Here is a 25073-nt window from a genome sequence, read left to right as displayed (position 1 = left end):
CTACCAACTACCCGGTTTGTTAGCCCAACCATACACCACGCTTTCTGTCTTCCACTCTCTCATTCTTTCTCCTTTCAGTCCCACCCTATCTCGCTCGGAGCATCTCTGCTCAAACAGTTAACAAGTTATTCTTTTTAAATAATAGTTGGGCGAGGTGGCTTGATCTTGCAGTTTGTAGGAACTAGGAACTAGGGTTATGGGATTTTAAGAAAAAAATTGTTTGAATGTGGATATTTTGTAGTAATTAGAGTTATAGCTTTATAATAGATAGGACTAACTTTATTTCACACATCAACACCTAACACATTCTTAGTAAATTTCGTAAAATATTGGTCCCCAATGTGGTTTATTTTATTATTATTATTATTTTTTTAATTATGGAACCTCAATAAGGTAGGACCCTTCGGATTCATTCATGCAGAGTAAACTTTTGGACTCGTGCACTACACTTTTGAAAGTTTCTCTACTTCTTTAAAGTTTGGGCCGTGATACACAGCACACGACGTGCCACGCATGCCAATGCAATTTTTTATTTTTTTATAATTAAAAAAAAAAAATTGCACTGGCGTGCGTGGCACGCCACGTGTTGTTTTACTTCACCCTTAAAGTTTTCATACACGGATCACGGTAAATCGCTAGCTTTTACATGAGAGGGTGTGGCCTCAAGGGGGAGTTTGTTTGCATGATCTTAATTAGAATTAATGAATACATGATCTTAATTAGAATTACAATGTTAGAAATGTTTATTTATTTACATCTCTTAATCCAAATCACGTACAATAATAGAAATATATATTTACAATTTAATGAAGGAACATATATATATATATTACTTTGAATTGAGTTTGCATTAAGGCTTGTACATATACATTTAAATCAATAAAGAGGACAATAAAAAGAGAAAAATATATATGTGATTACAAAAGAAATTAAAGTTAATAACAATTCAATCTTAACAGCTGCCACTTCAGGTTGGTAGAATTCGGGCTTGTCGTCTCCAAGAAGTAGCTTAATTGGCTAGAAATTACGTTCCATAAAACAATGATCACTAGCTCGAATTCCTCGTCCACCTCTTGTGTGGACATGTCAAAAAAAAAAAAAAAAAGAACTTGGGTTTGTCTGATATATTTTCACCAGTGTGTTATACCAGTAACTCAAAATCATGTATTCAAAATATAATTAATGGATGAATTTCCTAGCTTTTATATCGGATCTGTCATCTGTGATCACACAACGATTCTTTCTTCTCATTTTGGTTACTTTATTTAATCTTGTAGCTTCTTTGATTTATAAAAGTCCAATTTTTTTAATTTTTTAATTTTTTTTTTTCATTTCATGAGATATTTTTCATTTTAGTTTACATCAATTAAATTCGAGTAAGGCGAAAAGGATTTCGATATATGGATTTTAGACACACATTCACATGACAAATTTTGGAGTTGGTACCAGTAGAATATTAAGAGTTTAAAACCGAAGAAGAAGAAGAAAGAAAGAACCGTCCTTACCCAATTATCAAGTTCATCCTCAGGTACATGAGCGATCTTGGGCTTATCTTCTCGTTTGCATTTCCTACTCAATCCGCTAATCTTCAATTCTTTTAGTGCAGTGAGAACATGTGTCCCCTCCGGAAGTGATGACAACTTGGGACAGTTCTTAATCGCAAGTGTGCGAAGTGATTTGAGAGTTGGCAGCCATTCAGGCAAGGTCGTAATGTTCTCACACTCTTCGATGCGTAGGTACTATTGCAAAGTATTAGCAGATCTTTGGAGCCATTGCAGCAAAACCTTCAACTTTGGTAAATCATGAATATGCAAAGTTCTGAGGCTCAACTTAAGATCTTGATTGTCTTCTCCTCCCATCAAATTAAGCCTTGGACAATTGTCAATTATCATGAACTCTAATGTAGTTAGGTGCTAGACATTGAGTGACATAGAGGTCAAATATTCACAATCAACTATCATCAATGGCTGAAGGTTGGTGAGGCACTGACCGTCTATTTCTTAAAACAAAACTTTCAATCTCAAACAACCCATTACATTCAATAACCAAAGAGAATTCAATGATCTATTTTCCAACAAGCACATAGACTTTGTAGTTATACACAAACGCTGGAGACTGATCATGTTCCTTATATCTTTGGGCAACCGTTCAAATTTGATACATCCACTAAGCACTAATGTTTGCAACTTGACAATGGAATTAGGAAGTTTCTTGATTATTACATCATTAGATAGATCGAGATGTCTCAAATGCTTTAAAGTACCGATAGAACTTGACAACGCCTCAAAAGATGAATTACATAAACCAAGCAATTGCAAGTATTTGAATCTCAATAGGCATGCTTCAACTAAGGGCACTGGTGGTTTGGCTGTGAACCTAACGGTGCGCACCATTGTTAACTTGTCTAAACATTTTGGAACTTTTTGACTCAAGTCTTTTGCTGAAAATGACAAATGACGAATTGGTCCAGAAATGTCTTTATTGCCTAAGTCTACTACTGAACACTCTCCTTGTGCAACCGAGATCGCGAGATCATCGATCAAATCATGCATTTTAAAGCCATACAAGTAGGGAAGGGAAGGATTTCTCACAAGGTCTTGGAAGAAAGATCTCGACAACAACTCATTTATATACAAGTTCCCAACACCTTCCAACTCTTGTTCTTTATTAACAAATGTTTCAAGTATTAATCCATGTGCCATCCACATTCGATTCAAATCATCTAAAAAGAACAAGTAGTCTTTTGGGAAAAGAGAACAAAAGGCAAAACATCGCTTCAAGAGAATTGACATTTGATCGTAACTCAACCGCAATATTGCAGGCAAGATGTCACTCTCATTTTATTTTAATTTCTATATCTCGTTATCTCTTACAAATTCTCACACCCGTTCATCAACTTTTGAATAAAGCTGACTGCCTAAAGTCCTCACCGCCAATGGAACCCCTTCACATTTTCTTTTCCAATCTATAAGAGCTTTGGATTTTGTCTCTTCTCCTTCCATTTTTTTTTTCTTCTCCTTCCTTAAATGCACATTTGACAAACAAAGTCAAACAATCATGTTGGGATAGACTTTCTAAATTGTACGTGGAATCGGTGCTCATAATAGAGGCAACCAAGTTGCTACATGTTGTCACTATGATTTTACTTTCTTCTAAACCATCAATTAACAAATTTCTCAATTCAATCCATTTATTATGATCTTCATTCCAAACATCATCCAAAACAAGCAGAAAATTTTTATCCTTTAAAAGTTGTCTCAATCTAATTACATGCGGCCCAAATCTAGAATTTAGCAGTTCTTCAATTTTTCTTCAGACGCACAAACCCACATTCTCAATTGAAAATGCCCAACAATTTGTTCATCGTTGTACACCGACTGGGCAAGTGTGGTCTTCCCCAAACATCCTAATCCAACTATGGAAATTACATTGACATTTTTGCTACCATCTGGGTGAACCAAAAGATTTATGATATTTTCTATTTCGTGAATATGCAAATAAAGGGCTTGGAGTGTAAGTGGGTGAGATGTTATTCTTCCATTAAAAAATTAAAGTATATATTCTGCCTTTGAAGATGGTGAACTAATCGAATACCTATATGACATTGCTTCATTAAAAAATAAAAGTCTCTCATTTGTTTGCTTCAATGAATTTTCTGTCCACTCTCTTCATTTTCACACCAGACAGTGTTCTGTTCTGCAGAATCTTTGTTTGAGCTTTATGTTCTTAAAATCCCATTTCCTTAGATTAATTATGGGATGCATATATAAAAATGGTTCAATTCTATAAGGTTGAACAAAAGTTCAATTAATTTTTTGATATTGAAATAATTGCTATGCTTAGTTCGTGTGTGACTCGATGGTTTTTTTTTTAGAGAATAGAACAATTAGTGGCAGCTAATTAGAACCAGCAAACATGTAAATAAGAGCTAAAAATTACGTCAAACATTCACAAAGAGGATGAAATGTACATTCTGATCGAATTCATCTATCACCTATCACCAGAAGTTAAGCAACATTCTTAATTAATCATTCAACAAAATAATGGCAACAGATATAGTAAAGCATGAAAGCTGCTGCTTGTTTATTTTAATCACACATTGTTGTTGATGATGCGGTAAATCAAACGGTCGTGCCCAAGTTGAAAGGGCCTACAAAAGAGAGTAGTTATTAGCACGAAGGCTTGTCGGGTGCGCGAGCGGGAGATGTCTTCGATGCCAAAGTCAATAATCCTTTGAGGAGAGGTTGAGAACAATCTAGTTCAAGTGGAAGATAGATAATAAATTCAAATTCTTTTTGATGTTCAGAAACATAAAAAGAAAGATTTGCTAGCCATTATGACTTCACAGCTTCAAATACAAATATAAAACAAGCTGAAACCTATGCTTTGTGCCCTCTCATCCATCTCTAAATGGGTGGGTCATTTGCTTCAAGCACGGATTCCTTCCCAGAATCAACTTTTCGAAATAAAATTCTAATATGTGGTTTGATGTAATTTAAAAAATGCATATTTTTTTACATTTTTAATAGAAATTAATTTTTAAGTCAATTTTTTTTTTTTCGCGACCCGAACTTGTGAGGTTGTGTATGTCTTGATACTTATTGTTGATGCAAGGAACATTCACCGTAACTCTAGGCCAACTCTCGAGAAAAGCTCCAACTGCAAAAGAAGAGAATGGATGTTAGAAGGCCTGTCGGTCTGGAGACCAAAGGCGATGTCGAAGTTATTAGAGCCCAAGTTTTTTTTTTTTTTTTTTTTACATATTCACACAAGGAGAGGAAAATGTGGATGAAGATTTGGTCCAGTAACCTCCGCTTCATTAGGCGTAGTTTTTAGCCCATTGAATTGCCCCTTGTAGACAATAGAGCCTAGAGTTGAGAGGGAGTAAAATTAGTGAAAAAAGGGGAAAGAGAGTCTCCTTAGGCTTGCTAGCTAGCTAGTGAGTAAGAAATATATAAGGGAGTGTCTAAAACTCTAAGACCCATCAAACTAAAGAATAATAATAACTAAAACATTTTATTTTTTTATATTCTCAATAATACATATTCATTTTTCTAATGATATAGTCATTCTCATACCAAACATATCCCTAAGTTCTGTTTGAATTTGAGATTTAAAAACACGATTTTTAAAAACCCAATTAAGCGTTAAGTAAAATCATGATTTGTTCTTAAAAATTACAGTTTAATCTTTAAAATCATGCATTTTTAAAAACACAAACCTTATTTGCGATTTAAAAATATGATTTTTTTCATTTTCATACCTTAATTTTAAAAAAATGCACTTTCAAATAATACATTTTTCTCGAGTTTGTTTAAAATCGCATTTTTTATCGGCGAAATCACAATGCCAAATGAACTCTTTAATGTTATTAATACATATATTACATCATTTAAAATTTTTAAATTACGTAATACCACACATATGCATAGCTAAATATAATAAAACAAAATTTAATAAAATAGAGGATATTATTCTGGTTGTTAGTTAGTCATAGTTTCACTAAAAACAGAAAGGGCGTCACACGGGCCCAGCCTGGAGAGAGTTCGGTCTTACTTTTCATATAATGTTCGGTCCGGCCCACAAGACCGAGCCACGCCTACTCCATTGGTACATGTTTTTTTATTTTTTATTTAATTTATTTTTTTATAAAAAAAAAAGAAAAAAAAGGCAAGTACTTTTATTTTAACCCTCCTTAAATGTTACTTCTAAAATTATTATACGTGTTGAATTAATTATTATTAAATTTTGATATAATAATAATTTTAAAAAACACATTATAAATTATGAAAGTAAAAATATAAGAATGAAAGTGTGTGTAGTATTACTTTATTTTTTATTTATTGTTTACTCATATTGTAGGTGACAGCCAACTTTAAGGCTAATTACGTCTCTCAAAGTTGATATATCTTTTAAAATTATTATTTGATTAAAATTAAATATAAATTATTCACAATTCAATAGTAATTTTAAAAGTCACATTAATTTTGAGATTTTTTTTTTTTTTATATTTTCCCAAAAAAAAATAAATTACAATGCCATTTATGTGTATTATTGTACAAATAAAGACAAATCAGAATACCCTCATATTGGTTTATTATCCCAGGATATATACTAGAGTTTTGTTTTTCCAATAACAATGAACGAAAAGTATTATATAAGACAAAAATTCGAAAGTCTTTCAAATAGATCTGTCGGTCGGTGATAGTCGAAACAGTTACGAGAAAACTTTATATTTTCTCATTAACAGACATTTAATTTTAAAATTAATCAATTTTAATTGTTATTAATGATCATTTAGTTGTTATTGTACTTATCACTAATGACGATTTACTCTCCATTAGATCCTTGGATCATATTTATTATCAATGATTATTTAATTATGACAGCTAGATTTCACTTGTTAATCTTAACTTATGAGATACATCATTAAAACCTTTTTCTTTTCTTTTTTTTTTCTCTTGACATTGGTTTTAAGGAATAGATTTTTTCTATTTCAATTTAATTGTCAAGATTTAATGTTGTTGTATTTAATTGTTTACACGATGTTACGTAATAAATATATTGGCACGTCATTCAAAAAATTATATTATATGACATAATGTTAAATGCAACAACATTAAATCATGACTATGAAATTGATCCATTTCATAACATGGAGACTTTCATTGTTTTGATTTTACGGTATAAGGAAAAAAAAAAAAAAAAAAAAAAAAAACTATGTTTGTTAATGTGTTTTGAGGGTAATTTTTGTTTTTAGTTTGAACAAATGTTATATTTAACTTAAAAGTGAGAACGGTTTTAAATATTTTGTGCTTTTAGTTGTAGGATAATGTTTTTATTTTAAAAACAAAAGGTTTAACAAACTTAACTAACTATTTTTGTAGATTTTAATATAAGAGTTTTAGTGCAATTACCAAACATCAAACAAACTATTTTTATGTTTTTTACTGACCAACATATAATAAATTGTCCTTATTGGAAAATATGTTCTAATAACATTAATAATTTATTCTTCTTAAAAACTAATTTCTATTGAAAACCTTATCCAACAAGAATGCACCAATGAAATGCAACCATCATGTTCCACCCTAGCTTGCCATTATTGACCCAAGAACTGGTCATCACAAGACACCACCAAGCCAAAAGCATTCCCCATCTGTCTCATTCTCAACACTCCCACAACAAACTCATGCTCTCCCACGTGCCTAAACTGCAACAAACAAAATGGAAGTAGACCTAGGGTGCCAAATCATCGTGTCCGTCGGGTTGGTTCGAGTTGCGTCAAAATATTAATATGAGATCATATATATATATTAATTATAATTTAATTTATTTAAGTAAATAAGTTAAATCTCTCAACCGTAGTTTGTTAATTTTTTATCAAGTTCGTGAGTCATTTAATGTTAGCCCTAAATATCACGTGTCCGATTTGAATAATTCGAGTGGCATGTATATAACATCGTACAAATTAATCATAATTGGACCCATTTAATTAAACAGTTTAGACTTATCAAGTTTAATTCCCTAATTTCATATGAGTTTATTCCAAATTTGTGTGCCGTGTACAAAAATTATTAAGGTTAAAAGTGGACAGAGTTTTTCTCCCTATTTATAAAAATGTAATTTTATAGACTAAATTAAAAAATAAAAAATAAAAAATCTTATAATCTAATTTTGAGTAAACTTTTCCGATAAAAGTAGGTTACAGTATTCCTACATCTAGTCGAGAAAAATCAAGCCGTGTGTCCAAACACATCCGAGTCCAACTAAGCAGACGCGAGGCCATGAAAACCCCATGACTTTCCTAACAAGTCACGCCCTCTCTCCACATCTGCCATCTTCTCCTCCAGTCTAGGCTTGCACGCACCCCAGAGGAGAAGAACAGAAAACCCGCACAGAGGGATTTGCGGAGGACACCCACGGGCGACGCTCATACGACGTAGTATTTGTTTGAAGAAGAAGAAGAGATGGATGCGTTTTGCTCGGACTGCAAGCGGCATACGGAGGTGGTGTTCGACCACTCGGCGGGGGACACGGTGTGCTCGGAGTGCGGGCTGGTGCTGGAGTCACACTCCATCGACGAGACCTCCGAGTGGCGAACCTTCGCCAACGAATCCGGCGATAACGACCCGGTCCGTGTGGGTGGGCCGACCAACCCCCTATTGGCCGACGGTGGCCTCTCCACGGTCATAGCCAAGCCCAACGGCGCCACGGGCGAGTTCCTCTCGTCCTCGCTCGGCCGCTGGCAGAACCGCGGCGCCAACCCTGATCGGGGGCTCATCATGGCCTTCAAGACCATCGCTACTATGTCTGATAGGTGACCTTTTGATCTCTTTTCTTTTTTGCTTGTGGGCTGTGAGCCGCTTCTTTGGATTCTGAGAAGGCGTAGGTAATATGTGTTGGATTTGCTTGGGAGTATGAGGCAATTGAGAGATTCTGATTGAGAGGATTTTATAGCAACCACATGGAGATCGAAATTGAAATTTGTGTTCTTTCTTTTCGTCGAGATTGGTTTTGGTTTGGTTCGTCCTGATTTCTTGTTGATCTCCTGAGTTATTGGACTTGGGGTCTGGTTAAAGGCAATAAAAATTGGATCTTGGGCTATACCCAGTTTGGGACTCTAGAATGTGGGAAACCTAGAATTTAACTCTGAGGTCCTATGGGAAAATTGTTAACGTAAAACCTCAGTACCAGAAATTTCAATTATTTTGTTCTCATGCTGATTTTGATTGTTTTATATAATTCTAGAAGTTATTTGTGCATTCGAGTTGGTAATTATTTGATGGAGTTGGAATGCAGATCGTTGATTATGAGTAGGTGTAAAATCCACTATAACCCGATCATCTTCGAAGAATTCAGTAAAGAAAATCTCAATGATTGGATTACTATATTGCTTTTTTGAGTGCTACTGCATGTAGGTTCAGGTTGGTTTACAATTGTTGGTTGTAGTTTCCTGACCACCATGGGTGAATTTTAACAAGTGGTTCTGATCTTGGTTAGCATCTCACTTATTTTTTCAATAAAATTCATAGTGTTGCAAAATAAATCAAGCTGCTTGATATTAGCTTGCTTAGAGACTACTAAAGCAACCCACTACTTTGCTCATAGGATAAATGCATCAATTTTGATTGGCTAGCTACTCTGCTAATCTTGGTTCTTTGCTCGCAAAGAATTAGTTGAGCTTAAGTTGCATGGGCTCAATGAAAAGCTTGCTAAAGATCTCTCTTAAGATAATAACCTGTGCTGGATTGTACTCGTGTCTCTAGTAGGCTAATTTATAGCTCAAAGAGTCCCAACGAAACAACATTAGGTTGAATCTGTCTTGAGTTTGATCATCATTCAGACTGCAGTGATTTAAGGGTCATAATTAACACAAGCATGAGGAATCTGCTAGACAAAATAATTTTGTTTAGTGTTTACATCAAACAGACAAAGATTGTTTGTTTACCGCTTTGGTTTGCTGTGATATATTTCTTTTCAGTGTTATCTTTTAGTTATATTGCATTAAATTGTTGTTCTGCTACTAATGTGTGAAAATATGGAGACAATTTTAAAAGTTTTAATAGTTTCTTGTCACGTTAAAATAGTCTTGGAATGCTGCCCTGCCAAGAGTTATATTTTCTGTAAAAAAAGAAGCTGATTGATAAAAGCTAATGGGGGTGACATTGTGTTTCAGGTTGGGCCTGGTAGCAACCATTAAGGTATGCTACTTACTCTGTGCTATAATTTTTTTAATGTGACTTAATTTTTAGCACACCCATATGTTAATATAGTGGTAATCGAATTCTTGGTATTCCTGAAGTATGGAGTATATCGCCAAGTGAATTAGGACAGTGTGGCAGAAATTCTCAAATATAATAGAAAATGAATTATTACAAAATAGGATCATTTTCTACTGCTTTCCAACCTCCAATGTCAAAGTATGTGACTGAAGACTTGGATTTGATAGTAAAAGATGGCAGGAGCACATAAAATTTTATGGTTTCAACTACACTCTACACATAATAAAACTTTATTAACAAGCAATTGTTGTTTATGAAAATCTAAGAATTAGACATGCGTTTTCCTTTAGGATTTTTCAACTGTGGGGACTTGAAAATGAAAATTGCAAAATAGTTGGAATTATAAAGGAAAATACTTGGATTTTCTTAATATAATGAAAACGCTTCTTCAATTTCAATATAACTGCTTGGGTAGATGAGCCTGCTTTTTGCAAACAGAGAGCTCGAGTCATCAGCATATGCAAAATAGTTGGAATTATAAAGGAAAATACTTGGATTTGTACTAGACTGGAGAAAGACCTCACACTTTGTGCATATGCTGATGACTCGAGCTTTTCTGTTTACAAAAAGCAGGCTCATCTACCCAAGCAGTTATATTGAAATTGAAGAAGCGTTTTCATTATATTAAGAGCCCCTCACATTAGTAGAAGAGATAAACTAACACTTCAAATTTGCTTAGATTGTCACAATTTTCTATTGATGTCCTTATAAAGAAAACACTTATTTTTTTAATATTAGTCTAACAATTCCTTTTGCAAGCTCCCTTCCCCCCACCCCAAAAAAAATAAAAAGAAAAAGAAAGAGCGATCCTGTAATCATAGACTGTTACATCTGAGGCTTTGGATCTTTTGGTCTGTCTTCAATTGATGATTTGATCTAAAAATGATGCAGAGATGTGGTGTGTGCTGATGATTGAACTTGTAATGAAATATTTAGAAATGTGATAAGAATCAAAATGCAAAATTTTAGCTATATTATTTATCAATCTGATTTGAACTCTTGTTTGTACACGTTCCTTAATGCAAAAATGTAAACTACTATGAATTTCTGGCTGCATTTTCACAGCTGATACTCTTTCTTGGCCGTTGGGATTGTTTGCGTCATTTGTCTTTTGTTCAGTTGGTTCCAATACCTATTTGATTCAAGTTTTTTGTTTCCTTTGATGATGCTTTTTTAATTGATATGAAGGACCGGGCCAATGAGATATATAAGAGGGTGGAAGACCAAAAGTCGAGTAGAGGAAGAAATCAGGATGCACTATTGGCTGCTTGCCTGTACATTGCTTGTCGACAAGAAGACAAGCCACGCACCGTAAAGGGTACAGCTTATGATCCTTTTAACATATGGATGCTTCCTGGTTTATCTTTCCCTATGTGAATGAGCTTCCCTGAAACTGTGGATTTCAACTAGAAATTTGCTCTGTCGCCAATGGAGCCACAAAGAAGGAAATTGGCCGAGCAAAAGAATACATAGTGAAACAACTGGGGTTGGAGAATGGTCAATCGGTGGAGATGGGAACAATACATGCTGGGGACTTTATGGTGAGATTTTTCCCTTTCTGAAATAAATCACAACTTCTTTACAGTGTTGATGAATTTATTGGCAGACACTGACATTAATTTCTACTTAATATGTAGAGGCGCTTTTGTTCCAATCTTGGTATGAATAATCAAGCCGTTAAAGCTGCCCAAGAAGCTGTTACAAAGTCAGAAGAGTTTGATATAAGGTGGTTATGGCTTTCTCTTCTATTATCATGTTTTATGCAGCAACTAAAACTGTTTGCCTTGGTGATCTTGGGTACAATCAATGGGTGGGGAGGGACTTGAGGCTTGGGGAGGGTAACCCTAATTTGTACCCCACTAATGTCATTTTTTTGGGGGAAAGGAGGGTTGGGATTGATTGTTTTGAACACATAATGAAGGCCAAAACGGTGCCATTAAGAATTTTTTTTGCTAGGAATATCTTTCTTTAATTTGGCGCCAAGAAGAATAAGTAGGTTAAAGGTGAAGGCTTTGTATGCGATAAGGAATATTTATATGATAAGTAGATCCCATTTTTCTTATTGGGTTCTGGTAGAGACCAAAGGTCTTGAGAAGATAGGATAGGAGAGAATAGAATTTGTTTCTTTGTCTTGCCATAATGGTTCAGTTCATCAAGTTGGATCCTAGATATAGAGAAATCATCAGTTTTGGCATAAAACGCATGACTTGCGGATGTTGTCTCTTGATGCAGTACTAGCTCACTTTTATGGTTGAGCTTTACCATATGTCATAATATAGCTCTGCTAAGTTTAAAAGGATATGATTAAGTATTTATTAAAAAAAAAAAAAAAAGTTTAAGAGTATATGATTAGGTATCTTTTCCACATTCAAATTATTATTGTGGCATAGGGGTGGGATGCAGTTTATTATTCTCTAGTATTTGCAGCTGCATGTTACTTCAGTACTTGTAAATTGGTCTCTCAAGGATTTCCTCAGTATTGTGACTTTCAATGTACTCAATGGGTTTTTTGATATTTTCTTTTTGGATCATTATTTGCTTATATCGATGACTTCTCTTTTCCCAAAATTTCAGGAGGAGCCCTATATCAATTGCAGCAGCAGTAATTTACATTATTACTCAGCTTTCAGATGATAAGAAACCTCTCAAAGGTTATTATATACTCTTTATTTGTTGAAGCACCAGAGTTAGAAGGGTGCATTACCCGCAGCTTCTTGGGATTCCTTTATTCTTTTATTAATTTTTTATAACTATATTTTATATGAATTTAGACATGCTAATATATAAGCTTAAAAGGCCTGACACAGGCTCCTGCAATCTATATGCAAAAGAGGTGTCCTATGGACATCCCATTTTAGTTACTAATTGGTAATACTATATAAATGCTCTGATCTTAGAGATTTGAACGCAGATATTTCAGTAGCTACTGGAGTTGCAGAAGGGACGATAAGGAATTCCTATAAGGATCTTTATACCCATGTGTCAAAGATAATACCCAGCTGGTATGCCAAGGAGGAGGATCTCAAGAACCTTTGCAGCCCTTGAAATGTAGAGCAAACAATAACCGGAATATTAACAACTTCAACTTAGTTTTGGTTGTTCTTTCTTGGATGTATTTAAGTCTTCTAAATACAACAATGGAAAAAGTCATCGGCTACCTCCTTTTTGACCTTGGATTGGAGTATATGATTCGTTTCTGTTTCCATTTTATTTTATTTTACCACTTGGTGGGGCTGATATAAGAATCTAATGCTGGTTTTTTAACAATGAAAAGGCATAGGGATGGCGAGTCCACTCTTTAGCATGATTTGGTGTATTTTGGTTAGGGTTGATAATTTGTTCGTGTTTATGGATCGGGTCAACATTGTGTGAGCCATAGGTATAAGATTAGGTTAACTTTAACTTGATTATTTAATTAAATGGGTTAGATCTCTTAATCTGAACTTGTTAATTTTGAGTTGGGTTTACGAACCGAGTAAAATTTGTAGCCCTTATTTGGGTGTTATCATATGAACCACAAAGATAAGAGGTTCTCACAAATTCCCAAGAGCACCCAGGAGGGGGTGCCCAAATTTTCCCTAATAATATGTACAATTTATTGATCGACTTTTGTTGGTCAGCTGAAGAGGATCCATGTCAATAACCAAAGATTCGCATGCATACTGGAATGAACATGTAGCTAAAGAAGATTTTGAATCCAATGATGTTTTTTACTGTAATGTCAGAAAATGTGTGTTTTTTTAAAAAAATAAAATAAAATAAGGAAAGGGTTATTGGAAAATATCATTTTCATTCCTTCCTGATTCGAAAGGAAGAAGGAGATGATCTTAAAAACGAAAAAATGTTTTTTACTATCATGTCAGAAAATGTGTGAGAGTTGAGTGTACGTAGCATTTATCTTTTAGGAATTCTATCATTTTTTTTTTTTTTAATAAGTAAATCCTATCAAATTTTTAATCATTTTCAATCGTAGGTATATTCTAATTCTAAGAAATTCAAATCGAAATGACACATTCCAAGAAAAATTTTAAATTCCCCGAGCCAAACACCACATTAGAGATTATCAACTCTAGGAATGGTGACTGAGGTGAAGTACTAGAAGATATTCAGTGGCAGTTATGTGACTGCTTATGTCTTGGCATAGTTGATTGAAACCACAGAACTAGAGCACCAATTTAGATCTTGGACAACACTCTTCTCTAGCTTCAACCGAACAGGTACAATCAACAGTGACAAAAGAGTCAACTTTTATAATTCAAGCACAAATTAGAGTTCCATAAGTTCCTTTTTTTTTTTTTTTTTTGAGTCATAATTTGGTATTTACTTTCAAGCTTCAATCCATTCCGATAACGCACAAGCTTTAATTATAAACCTTTGTACAGTACACATATGTATGCAGTATAACAAATATATGGAGCTTTCTGCAAATATCACACTGAGCAGGAAATAAGAATGAAGACAATGCATCAAATGGCTCTGTATACTTCTTCAATTAGAAAAACTTCTACAGCAAACAGATGTATGTGTAGCACATAGCAACACCAACACAAAGAGCTGGAAAGTAGTGAAGAGATTGGATCACTGAGATCAACCAAAACTCCAATATCGAATCAAAATACTCAAAACACCAGCTATTTCTATATGATTTATGGGCATCCATTGTGTCTAAACTGATCCTTATTCAAGCTTCATGGACTTTTTGGATGAAGGGTTATGTTCCGGAAAACCTGTAACCTATTTCTCCTAGGTAGTTCTTTGTTTTCTCCAGACATAGAATACCTTCCATTTTTCTTCACAGAGTTGCAGCCTCCGAAGTCCAAAGCCTTCTTTTCCAATGGTGATGAGCAGAAGTAAACTGTTGATTCTGGCTTTTGGTGCTGATCAAAACACAAAGAGCGCTGTACTGCTAGATTCCTTGATGAAACACCAGCCCCAGATGTACCACATCTGTCTTCAAGATCAAATGATTCAAACTTGCAGCTTAAACTTTTAATCTGGCTTTGTGGGCAAGGACTTTGACAGATAATGTTGGAATTCAGATTTTCATCATTAAATTCTTCTTCACCATTTGCACCTAATTCTTGTTCCTCTTCCTCAACCATATCTGCCCAACTTTTCTTAAGATTATCATGTGCTGGCTGTGGAGTTTCCATGGTGGGTTGATGGAGACCACCTGATGATACATCAGGGTTGTTCTTTCCAAAATATTCTTCACATGTAGTCATTGCTTTCTCGCTGCTTGAAACACCAATTTCAGAACTCTGAAACCACCCTTGATCAATGGCAGGTGAAGGTGAAGCTAGTAAATCTCCATTGACATCTTGAATTGCCTGTGGTCGCGCATTTTCAGTGGTTATAGATGGCTCAAATGAAAGTTTGCGGCTTGAACTACGAAATGTATCACCTCCCAGTATTTTACTTCTCTGATATCCATTGTTAAACCCCCATGAAGGTCTTCTCGGTTGTGTAAATAAAACATTCAACTTCTTTCCAGCAGTAGTAGAGGAAGAATATGTATTTTTTGAAGTAGGGGTTGCTTGTGTTCCAGCCGAACCAACCCAATTATCCTTCACTCTAGTGGTAGAACTGGACATCCTTTCACCTGGGTTTTCAAAGTGAGGACCTTTCTTCCAGTTATCAACTGATATTGTTTGAGGAGAGGACTGTAAATTACTTCTCAGTCCAAATGAGATGTCACTGTCCTCAATGTGGCTTTGATGGTAAGAACCTCTACGGCCTCCACTAGTGAAGCTATTAGCTTCTTTTGAGTTTCTGTTGGTAAGAGATGTGAAAGATCTTTGTATTTCATTTAGGATGCCTTCTTCCTGTTTGATTGGATTTAATAATGAACTTGACTCTACTTCAGTCAAAATCTGAAGAGCACGTTCAAAAGAATTGGCATAAGACTCATCCATTTGTCTATTTCCAGATGAAGATTTTACAGCCTGAAGGAGAGATTTTGCTTCTGCAATCCTATTCATATGCATCAAGCAGATAGCCAAATTGCACTGCTTATTCCTATCTGTCTCCAGAGACAAAGCTTTCCTGAATATAATCCATTGAATAAAAATGCTGTTTTTTCTTCAGAAAATATAATATTACACTTGTAGGTATAATATAATTCAGAGCATGAAAAAAGTTACCTGTAATTCTCTTCAGCTTTTTCATAATTATTTAGCTGCAAGTAAGCCCAGGCCAAGTTCCCTAGTAATCTGCATTAATAGAAAACCAAAGTAATGAAAGTATGTTAAAAAATAAAGTATGAGGATGAAAGGAGAAAAAGAACAGAAACAACTTCCACCTTGATATCTCCTGTTCCACAGTTATTTGAACCTTCTTTCCACGAGATCTAGCTATCTTTGTCCTTCTTCCACCAAATGGAATACCTTCGACGCGCTTCAATTTGAGCTCAAGCATTTCAATCTCTTCTTCTATTCTTCCAGATCTCTGAAAAATATACGAAACATATACACATTATATCCATAAAATACTGCATAAGTTTAACAACCTCACAACAACTAGTTGATTTGTATTCATACCAAACTTTGTAACCAAAATCCTTCAGCATAAACAAGAAGTCAGAAAGCATATATGATTTAGTCCCATTGTACTCCTTGCAGCTGGTTTTGCATATAATAAATTATTTGACTACTAACTAAATAAAAAAGGAAAGTTCCCTTTTGCTAAAGAATCATATGCAACTACATTGCTTCTTAAGAAACCACTTAATGGAGGCAAACATTATACTCCACATTTTGTATTCTCGAAAAAATGACAAAGACTATGTAAGTGAAATATAAGTAACTCTTTATTTGGGAATTGTTCTTTACCTTGTAGAGCTCAACCAGCACATTATCGAGAGAGTCCTGAGACTCATAAGGGCAGAGATGACGGAAAGATTTGATAGCCTCAATTGCTTCCTCGGATCGATCCAATTGTTTCATCACAATTGACATGTCTTTCAAGGCACTATCGACCCGGTCCCCAGCATTTATCGCAGCCCAGAACAAAGAAACTGCCTTGCTTGGTTCCTTGTCTATCAACTGTAGTTGAAGAAATAAATATTTAGTAACACATACAACAAAAACCGAATGGAAAATAGTGAAAGCTCCAGACGGGCAATCTTGAAATAACAAATCTATCCAATTTTGATGGAAATCAGATGTGATCTCTAAAACAGCGATCAACACACTTTAGATGCAATATTTTTCCTGAGACCTCTGCCCATGAAGTAAATTGTGGTACTATGTTTCAACCAATTGGGAGAGAATCAATGCAATTCATCCTTCCTGAACGTAGCATACAACTCTACAGTGCACTGCACTCTCCAATTGTGCTTGTGCCATTCTGAAAACTTTTTATATTCTTCATACACAAAACGGAGAAAACATATATGTTTTCACTGTCTATGTACTTCTCTTTTCTCAGAATATTTTAAGATAAACTTCCATAACAAGATCCAAATAGAGTTTCTTTATACATCAAAAAAGCTTTAAATACCAAGAATTTCCCAGAAGAAACAAAGAAGGAAATGACAAGTCTTGTGAACAAGAAACGGAATGGAAATTAACAAGATAATTCAATCTAAACCCCAAAATGGAAAAAGGAAATCCCATACCAGTTGCAAGAAAAACTAAACGGGGGCCAGCTAAAACTACCAAGGAAGACATGAAAATTACCAAACATTTAGAAATTTACACCAAAAAAAAAAATCGTACGTAACAAGAATCAGCAACATTCAAGACCCGGAAATTCTAAAAGCAGGAGGCAAAATGACTACATCCAAAATGAAGTTTCTTTATAAACAAGAACCAAGTCAACATGAATGTGTATTCAGATCAAACACAACAAAATCCAGATAAAACCCATTATTCTAAACCCCCGCGAAAGCACCAAGACTCCCTCACCTGAACATGCTTGGCCCTGACATAGGGAGAATCACCAGCTGGTACTTTATGTATAACGTGGAAGAGGTCACCATTATTCCCAGGCGACGATCTCTTCCTCTCTGACATCGGCATCATCGGCCTCGGCTTCCATGCTGGCGGCGGCGTTAAGAATCCCATCGCCGGAAAATTCTTGTTGTTGATCCCCATTACGCTTTCTCGAAATCCACTCTGACTCTCACTTTCACTGAAAAAACTTTCAGACCCTTTTTCTTGAATTTCCAAGAAAATTTATCCAGTTATTCGAAAATCACCCTCAATTTCTCTGGACAATATCTTGTAGCCGTCAGGAAAAGAGAGAGAGAGAGAGAGAGAGGGAGAATACAGAAGAGAAATGAGACTTTCTCCTGAAAATCTTTGGACCCTTTTCTTGAATGAGTGAGGGAGTGCCAACGAGTCTGTCTTTCTTTCTTGTGGCAAGGAACAGTTTTCTTGGAGGGGAATTTTCTGTTTGTGAAGACGGGAGGTTATCTAGGAAAGTGTGAGAAAATGAGAGTAGTCCTGAGAAAGACCGAATGATGAGAGAAACTGAGAAAGAAAAGGAATGAATAAGTAGAAAGACAAGTAAAATTGAAAATTTTAAAAAGACTAGCCGTTTTATGATCGATTACTAGGCGTTGGGCTAAAGGCACGTACGATTTGCACTTGCGAGTTTTGGAGTAACTTTGGGCACAAAAGCACTACAAGTGGGAGACACTTTCTGCTTGAAATCACCACCCTCTCTAATACCATTGCATTTTTAAGCATAAACCGTACGAGTTTAATCATCAATATGGTTCCCATGGGTAGGTAAATTCTCTTGAGATCATGTCTCATGAAACATAAATTATCCGTTCAAATACTTATTTCTATTTTTCTTCCTTTATGTGAACATGACATTACTTTTTTTTTTTTTCGAGAAATGCTAGAAAAATATATTTTTATCTCACTATTCTACAATATTGACGTGATAGTTTCAATCAATTTTTAGGTCAATAATTATTAAAAAAAATAAAAAAAGAAAATTCAAGAATTAGTTAGGCCTACTACATTAACATTGTATGATAATTGTGAGATAAAAATATAGTATATAACTTTACTTTTTTCTTTAAAATTTCGATTGGACCTATTGGATAATTGAAAGGAGAAAAGTGGGGTCTCTTAGACTAGTAATGCTATACATCACCTCAATATTTTCTTTCATTTTCTAATGTTAATGTAGTGTAGTCTTCGCAGCATTTGATTTATAGAAATTGATTTTTTCCTTAATAGGAACATGTCACATCAACTTCAAAAAAAAAAAACAAAAATACTAGGATACCGAGTAAAATTGCTGCTCTGAGACCCGTTGTCATTAGACTCGTTACAATGGAAAGATTGGAGATTGAAAATAGCATAACTTCTACAAAAACTTAGTATAAAAGAACTACTTTGTGCCCTCCAATAAAAACTTGATATGTCATATTATAACACCGAAACACTTTTAAGCTTTTTGGTTTTTGTTTTTATGTTTACATCCATCACACCAAATTCATTGACTATATATATATATATATATATATTAAAAAATAGCAAAAGCCAATTTCTTAGTGAAATGAAGAGAGAATCAGCCATCGTCCCAGACTCCCCACCCACCGCAACACAGTAAAAACATTCTAAAAAATCAACAAAGAAAAAAAAGGAAGAAAAGAAAAAAAAAAAGAAAATTGCAGTTTATTCTCTAAAGTTGACAGTGTTTTTCAATTCGAATACCAAAATTTTAATTTTTGTAATCCACCCCACAAAGTTTTCATTTTTTTCAATTTGACCAATATTATCCCAAAATTTTCATATTGCTCATAAATTTTTTTTTTATGAAAATAAATAAATAAATAAATTTGGAAGTGCAAAAATGGTCAAATGACCAATGGGTGGCTACGGCCACCCCGAATATTTTTTTAAATTTTTTTTATAAAAAGTAAAAAGAATAAAAATTATGAGCAATATGAGAAATTTTAAATACAATTAGTCAAATTATAAAAATTTAAAACTTTGAGAGAATAAATTGTAAAAATTAAAACTTTATTATTAAAATTAATAAACGCTGTAAATTTGGAGGGTAAACAATAGTTTTTCCTAAAGAAAAAACTTTTTATCTCTCCGCCACCAAGTGTAAGCGCGGAAACTAAAAATAAAGGGAAACAAAAAATCAGAGAGAGAGGGGGTTGCCGCCGAAGAGAGAAGAAAAAAAAAACCAAGGTAATCTTCTCCTCCTCTCGTCTCTCTCTTCCTCTCTTAAAACTTATTTTCTTCTTTCCTCTTATTTTGCTTGAAGAACCGATATATAGTGTTGTGGTAGCTTAAATTTTGAAATTTCGGTATTAACGATGAATTGGTAGCTTCCTTTGAATGCCCATTCGAAGCTTGAGTCAAAGTTTTCGGTGAATTGTAGAAATTACGATAGAACCCGTAAACTTTTCTTTTTCATGTCACATAATGGTTCAATATTCGTATTGGATTGTGGGTTTTAGTTGAGCTCAATTATTTTTGGCGAAAACTGAAGATGGGTATTTGTACTTGATGATTATTTGATGGGTTAGCACTTGGCAAATTGTTTAGGGGGTTTGGGAAATTGGAGAGGAATCTGTGTACCCACACATTACATGTTACGAATTTTATTTCAAATTTTAGTCTCCATTTGTGTATGGAATTTTGAGGTTGATTTTGGGCTCAATCCGTGAGGGTGTATTGGTTGGTTTGGGGAAACAGAAGGTTCAAAGAGGGGAGTCACGGTTAACTCTTGGGAGTTGTTTTAGACTACACGGCTCGCCTGAATGGTCACATTTGAGTTTCTGGTATGGGCTCTTCTACATGATATTGATTGAATAAAAGGATGATTTGTGGGTGTGTTTTCTTGAAAGTTTTTAGTTCTTTGAGCTGCTCAACCTTTTATGTGTGTTCCTGTGAATGAGTTGCTAAACTTTTCTATATCACATTGGATGGGTTAATTATTTAAAAAATTTGGAGACAGCCAGTAATTAAGTTTTTTTTTTTTTTTTTTTCATGTTTCTCTAGTTAGTTTTCATGACTGTTTGTGGTTTTTTTCTGAGCAATTTTTTAAGATATAAAATAGGCTTGTATTAAGTCTGGAATGTGTTTCTTTTGTGTTATTATTATTATTATTATTATTTTTTAACTAGAATAATGGAGGATGTTGATTGGGAAATTTCTTCGGGAGAAGTGAGTGATACAGAGGCCTCTTTGCAAGATATAATTTATGATGATGATGATGAGGAACATCACTCCAAATCTTGGTTCTCATCGAAGTTGCAATTTAGGTATGTAATTTTTGAGGAGAACTGACTCTTTGGGATATTATTAAAGAAGTTTGAGTTTGTTTTGCTTCTTTTGTAACTTTACGTTATGGCTACTATTTTCAGGAAAGATAAATCCAAGGCCCATTGGATTGACAAAATCAAAATGGCTGAGGTTGTAGAAAACAAGGGTAAAATGTGGAGGACAATGGGGATAGTTCGTACCGGCAAGATTTATTACTCAATTGAGGAAACTTTGTAGGTGAAACGACAATTTTTTTCAATGATTTTTCAATCTCATATTATCTATTGGGTTTTCGTGCCAACTAATTGAGGAATCAGTTAATTGTTCACTTGAGTGATAACTTCAAACCCATTACTTGAGTCTAGAGCTTAATAGATCTTGTTGTGCTTTATTCCATAGTTTCTTGTATTGCCTCTTATTTATCTTGGTATCATTCTTTGAGGGGCACTTAGGTTTTTGGACACTTCTTTCCTATTTGAACATTCTGCAGTGTAAAGCTGAGCTAGCCTTATGGTTGTCTCACAAAATATATGCACTTTGAAAATTTTATGAAAAAAATAGTTTGAAATTTCATGTTGTGGCTTGGCGAGAGACTAAGTGATTGCCTGGCATAAGAGGAAAAAGACATCAAACAATATTTTTTGGATATATTCACTAAAACTTCAATCCTTTTCCAGGGACCGACTTATAGTTTAAGCACCACTTGCAAATTTATAAGTAAATGTATTCAAGGTAGTATGAGTTTAAGTGTCATTCATTCTATGTATTATGTCCTTTTTTTTCATTCTATGTTAAGATGGAACCATTTTTGAAGTGTAACTTCTTGTTTTAATAGGTTTTTGATGGAAATAGGGGCATTGCTTCTCTTGGATGACAATGATACAAGTCTTTCATTAAAAGATATATACGCCAAAGTTTCTGGAGGCTCTTGGGAGCTATTTGAGGTTTATAGGCACCTGAAATCCCTTGGTTACATTGTCGGGCAGCACGGTATCTCTTGGTCCATGAAGGGTGCTAAGAGTAATTCTCAATCTGTTTCTTTTCAAGGCTCTTCCCAAAGCAGTGAAGTAGTTGATGCGGAATCAAAAGACGATATGTCCATCATTGGACCATTTAATGATATGCATATTAGAGAAGCGAGGCCAGTTTTTGATGTCTTTCTCCCAAACAGCAAGTTTAGAAAGTCTTCTCCTGGCAAGCCAAGCTTTGTTCTTTGCTTAACTAGGTAATCATATTTGGTAAATCCTAAGAATTTGAGAAACCTTCTCTTTTTGGCAGTTGATTGCAAATTGTTATTTATGAGATTTCCTAAGATATGTGCTTTAGTTAAACCTTTTGATGCGATAAAGCACTTTCTTTTTCAAATTATTTTTGGTAGAAAGCATACATGCAGCAAGCGGATGTGGTAGCTTCTAGGTTTTCAACTAGGGGAATTTACTGGGAAAGAAACTCATGCTTTTCACCATATGCGTCTAGATTTTTATTTTATGCTTTTCTTAGAGTATACACACATTTCTTTCTAGGTGGTAGATGGTGGCTTTGGAGTAGATATAATTTTGTATTGGTGGTGGCTTTAGAAACATGTTAGCTTGCTTTTTGACAAAGCATAAAACAATAGCCTGCTCTATTAGTTTCTATGGAAGTAAATATTGATAAACTCTTGGATGCAGTATAACAAGCCTAAAGTTAGCAAGCCGTTCTTACTGTGTTTTTCACTGTCTTTTGGGCATTCTTCTTGATCATGTGGGGAGAAGGCATTTTCTGTATTTTATAAAGTGAAATGTGCACATCATACCTGTTTCTGTCCAGAATACCAATTCCTCAAGAGCAGAAATTGCAGGTGCATGACAATCCTGCAACTTTCACCCAGTAAGCAAGAAAGAAGATTTATTGCATTACTCCCTCATTAGATTCTGACTGGACAATTTTATTGGTATAAAGCCCCATTTTGTAGATGTGAGCATTTACGGAAAATCTCTGACCCAGTTGGTTCTCTGCCTTGGTTTTGTTTGTATCCTAGGGTTCTGCATAGGGGTCTTTTACTTGGAACAATTTCTGGATTGCATTCAATTCTATTACAGCAATTGAATGTGAAGCACTACCAAGGAATGGCATAGGCAGCTACTGCCTTAACTGTCTTTTCCTCTTCCATCAAAAACCCTCTTGACTTGAGTCTTAGAAATCATTTGAGTACTTGTGCTCTTGCAAAACAATCTATTTAGAGAAACACATTTGTTTAGATTTACTGGATGCAGTTTTTGGATTATAACATAAGCCTAAGGTTTTTCCATATTGTCTGTCTTCTGGAAATTGGCATCCCGAGAGGGAAGCGTATCCTTATCATCTTAAAAAACTGTAGCATCTTAATCCTCAAAATAGTAGAAATATTTCCTTGAAGAAGATCAGTAAATCTGTTATCATCTTTCATTAATCCATAAGAACTTTTTCTTCAGAAAAGATTTATGATTTATTAGTTCATCTGCATAATGACTTGCCTTCTCTTGCAGGGGTGATGTGCCATCCCTAGCAGATGTTGAAGTTCTTGAGAGGCAATGTGGAGGCATTCCTTTGCTGTTTTGTCATGTAGAGTATGGCCAGGTCAGTTTCTTTTCCTTCGATGAGGTGGAGCTCCCTATCCTACCTTGACTCTCCGGATTGGACGCATGCAATTCTATATTTTCAGGATTAAATGCTACATCAGAAATATATCGGAAAAGGATCCTCCCAACTTATCCGTTTTATAGTTATAATTTATAGTTGGCACAACTAACAATGTACATGATTTTAATTTTGTAAGAGACGTGCCAATATTGACTTCCTAGGGTAATGCCAAGTACCATTATTTTTTCTTCTTTATCCTCCCAAAACATACTCTCAATATAATTGAGAAAAAGGTTTGTGGCAAAGGATTTATGAAAAAGTATAAATATTACAAACTATATTTTTAAAAGTAATTTTCAAATATCAGTTTTATGAATCAAGAAAAAAGGTATACAGTTATAGTGCGAAAGTTTATCCAAGGCAAGCTGGTTTCGAACGGGGATTATTGATGAGTGCCGAATATTACATATTCAAGCCCTTTAATTTGCATTTGTTAACCTCTTTTATGTTTATAATATTTTTCATGCTCCTAAGAAAATATGCAGATAAAATGGGCGTGTTGTACCATTTTGGTCATAATTTTTAGCTCAATTCTTGGATTAAAACAATGTCAGATGCGTTGGAAAGATAACTCAAGATATGAATAATTTGTTATTTCACGTGGAACACCAATTCTGACGTATTGTTGGAAATATTACTTAGAGAGGAATAATTTGTTATTTTGTTCCACCAAATTCTGACTTAATGAAGGAGGGCCAAAACGGAGGATAAAGTATAACTAAAAGAATAATTTGGAATTGAGCTCAAGACTTAGAAATGGACTTGACTGTAGCATATTTGATTATTGTTAAAAAATAAAAATAAAAATAAAAATAAAAAGTAGTAAGAATGTCTTAAAAAAATGACAGAAATTTCTTCAAATCAGTCTGAAAGAAATATCTTCCAACCCATTTAAAATAGTGTTAAGTGTTTATAAACATTTAAAATGTTAGTCTAAATTAGTAAATTGTTATTAATGACCTTAAGAATTTAATGTGTCTTTTAAATGTTTATAGATATTTGGAGAAAATTCATAATATAATGTAATTACAATTAGATATTTCATACAATTAAAATACGTAACAAAAAAATATATATTTAGAAACAATTAATTTAATTGAACATCTAAATATAAAAGCTTAAACAATATTAAAGTATGATTACATGCATGAAATTTTTTAAAAAAGGGAAATTTTCAAAAAGCAATTGATCTAAATTGTTGAAGGCTTTAATTGAGACATAATACTTTTTTCTTTTTTCTTTTTTTATATTCATTTGGGCTTTTGTTTTTAATGTTGTTGTGTTGTGCTCTTAGAAGAGTTTAGTGGTTCGGCTTTTTAGAAAGACTATGGATTTTGGTGTGTCAACGAAATCCACTGGCCCACTTATAGGTTTTGATTTTTCT

General features: G+C 34.2%; 3 protein-coding genes and 1 pseudogene across 4 annotated transcripts; 2 read left to right on the top strand and 2 right to left on the bottom strand.

Annotated features, from left to right (window-relative positions):
• LOC148583256 (putative disease resistance protein RGA4) lies at window positions 1-4404 on the bottom strand (annotated as a pseudogene).
• Window positions 4405-7791: 3387 nt separating this feature from the next.
• Window positions 7792-12995, top strand: LOC132191928 (transcription initiation factor IIB-2). Its single transcript, XM_059607063.2, has 7 exons — window positions 7792-8320; window positions 9680-9704; window positions 10974-11103; window positions 11196-11326; window positions 11423-11511; window positions 12360-12436; window positions 12697-12995. The coding sequence occupies exons 1-7, from the start codon at window positions 7971-7973 to the stop codon at window positions 12828-12830; spliced, it is 936 nt and encodes a 311-aa protein (XP_059463046.1). The 5' UTR covers window positions 7792-7970; the 3' UTR covers window positions 12831-12995.
• A 1266-nt stretch (window positions 12996-14261) lies between these two features.
• Window positions 14262-18189, bottom strand: LOC132161951 (uncharacterized). Its single transcript, XM_088511204.1, has 5 exons — window positions 17693-18189; window positions 16616-16828; window positions 16087-16232; window positions 15929-15997; window positions 14262-15830 (listed from the first exon to the last, which is right to left on the bottom strand). The coding sequence occupies exons 1-5, from the start codon at window positions 17879-17881 to the stop codon at window positions 14474-14476; spliced, it is 1974 nt and encodes a 657-aa protein (XP_088367330.1). The 5' UTR covers window positions 17882-18189; the 3' UTR covers window positions 14262-14473.
• Window positions 18190-19882: 1693 nt separating this feature from the next.
• On the top strand, window positions 19883-23967 carry LOC132192096 (uncharacterized). 2 transcript variants are annotated; one of them, XM_059607307.2, is made up of 5 exons: window positions 19883-19948; window positions 20890-21027; window positions 21130-21261; window positions 21864-22253; window positions 23536-23967. In XM_059607307.2, exons 2-5 carry the CDS (start codon window positions 20894-20896, stop codon window positions 23672-23674), a joined length of 795 nt encoding a protein of 264 aa, XP_059463290.1. In that variant the 5' UTR covers window positions 19883-19948; window positions 20890-20893; the 3' UTR covers window positions 23675-23967. The 2 variants fall into 2 exon arrangements, with proteins under 2 accessions (XP_059463290.1, XP_059463291.1); XM_059607308.2 differs by having other exon boundaries at window positions 19930-19948; window positions 20931-21027.
• The last annotated feature ends 1106 nt before the right edge of the window (window positions 23968-25073 follow it).

This window comes from Corylus avellana, chromosome 10, assembly GCF_965113065.1.
Source record: "Corylus avellana chromosome 10, dhCorAvel1.hap1.2, whole genome shotgun sequence".
In the NCBI taxonomy this organism is placed as follows: domain Eukaryota; kingdom Viridiplantae; phylum Streptophyta; class Magnoliopsida; order Fagales; family Betulaceae; genus Corylus; species Corylus avellana.
This window is presented reverse-complemented; position numbering and strand designations above follow the sequence as displayed.